The sequence below is a fragment of the Charadrius vociferus genome, unplaced genomic scaffold, assembly GCF_000708025.1.
Source record: "Charadrius vociferus isolate BGI_N301 unplaced genomic scaffold, ASM70802v2 scaffold277, whole genome shotgun sequence".
Classification (NCBI taxonomy): domain Eukaryota; kingdom Metazoa; phylum Chordata; class Aves; order Charadriiformes; family Charadriidae; genus Charadrius; species Charadrius vociferus.
In genome coordinates, this window is record NW_009649183.1 from 236,383 (window position 1) to 238,132 (window position 1,750).

The following is a 1,750-nucleotide window of genomic DNA, read 5'->3' on the forward strand; positions in this document are numbered from 1 at the left end:
TTGCGGATGGGGTGCACCGGGAAGGAGCTGTGGTCGCCTTCCACTGCCTGCCGAAATACAAGAGCCGGTCGGTGCAGCCCTGACCCCATGGAGAGGGACTCAGCCTACCACTGGTCACCCTGGGCTGGTGGTAGAGTCCCTGTGCATCAAGCGCTTTGCAGACTCCCATGGATCAAGCCTATCACAGACCCTTGTGAATCAAAAGTCTTGGAGATTCCCCGTACATCAAGAGTCTCGGAGACCCCTGCGCATCACGGGTCTCAAAGATACATGTGCATCATGGGTCTTGGAGATCCCTGCGCATCAAGGGTCTTGGAGATCCCATGTGCATCAAGGGTCTCGGAGATCCCCACGCATCAAGGGTCTCGGAGATCCCCACGCATCAAGGGTCTCGGAGATCTCCACGCATCAATGGTCTCGGAGACTCTCATGCATCAAGGGTCTCAGAGATCCCCATGCATGAAGAGTCTTGGAGATCTCCGTCCATCAAGGGTCTTGGAGAACCCATGCACATCAAGGGTCCTGGAGATGCCCGTGCATCAAGTGCCTTGGAGAACCCATGTGCATCAAGGGTCTCGGAGAACCCATGTGTATCACAGGTCTTGGAGATCCCATGTGTATCAAGGGTCTTGGAGACCCCTGCGCATCAAGGGTCTCGGAGATCCCCATGCATGAAGAGTCTTGGAGATCTCCGTCCATCAAGGGTCTTGGAGAAGCCATGTACATCAAGGGTTTCGGAGATCCCCGTGCATCAAGGGTCTCGGAGAACCCATGTGCATCAAGGGTCTCAGAGATCCCCATGCGTCATGGGTCTTGGAGATCCCCGTGCATCATGGGTCTTGGAGATCCCCGTGCATCAAGCATTTCAGAGACGGCTGTGCATCAAGCGCCCTGGAGAGCCCCACACATCAAGCATTTTGGAAACCCCCATGCATCAAGCATGTCAGAGACACCCATGCATCAAGCACGTTTGAGATGTTGGCGCAACCAGCAGCACCAGAGCAAGCAGTACCACATCAGAAAGGGTTCAAATCTCCCCAAAGCTGAGCATGACTCCAAGCTAACCATGGCCCCAGGACCCCTCAGGAGGAAACCGATGGGAAACTAGCAAGGTGGAGAGGACTGGGGGGTGAGGAACAGGGCTGCTAGGGGCTGAGTTCCACCATGAACCACCAGCACCTAGGGCTTTGCTGGGCGTGGAGGAGAAGTGGGCATGCTCACCATGTTGAGGAGCTCCTGGAGCAGGCGTTGGGTGGGCTGGCCCTGGCTCCTCAAGACCTCATAGAGGTGGGCATAGCCGATGCGCTCCTTGAACACCTCCTGCAAGCACCCCGGCACGTGGGACCCTGCACCGAGCCCCACCATGTGCTGCTTTCACCCCAGTCCACCCCACAGCGTGAAAACCCCCCAACCCCAGCCATTTTTGGGGTGTCCCCTCCCACCCCAGTCCACTGCCCACCTTGGCTGAGGGCGAGTTGCTCATGATGGCGGTGAGCACCCCGATGGCGTGGACTGCGATGGCGTCGGAGCTGCTGTCGAACACCTACGGAGACATGGAAGTGGTGGGTCTGCTGAGCCACGGGGTTGGGGAGGGACACAGCCCACCACGCCTGGTAGTTTGCTTATGGGGTGGCCTCACACTATACCTGCTGGAGCCCGTCCCCATCTGGTGGCCTCATGAGGACCTTGTCCTGGGCTTCACCCGCCTCCCGTGAGCTGCTGAGGTAGAGCTGTGGGGCACGGGGGGGGG

General features: G+C 58.5%; 1 protein-coding gene across 1 annotated transcript in view; it reads right to left on the reverse strand.

Moving 5' to 3' along the window:
- Positions 1-1,750, reverse strand: part of NBEAL2 (neurobeachin-like 2) — a gene marked incomplete at its 5' end in the record, with an annotated part of 22,232 nt that overhangs the window by 19,434 nt on the left and 1,048 nt on the right. The window contains 2 exons of the mRNA XM_009888679.1: positions 1,222-1,320; positions 1,460-1,543. Coding sequence (XP_009886981.1) covers positions 1,222-1,320; positions 1,460-1,543 — 183 coding nt within the window. The remainder of the gene's footprint in view (positions 1-1,221; positions 1,321-1,459; positions 1,544-1,750) is intronic.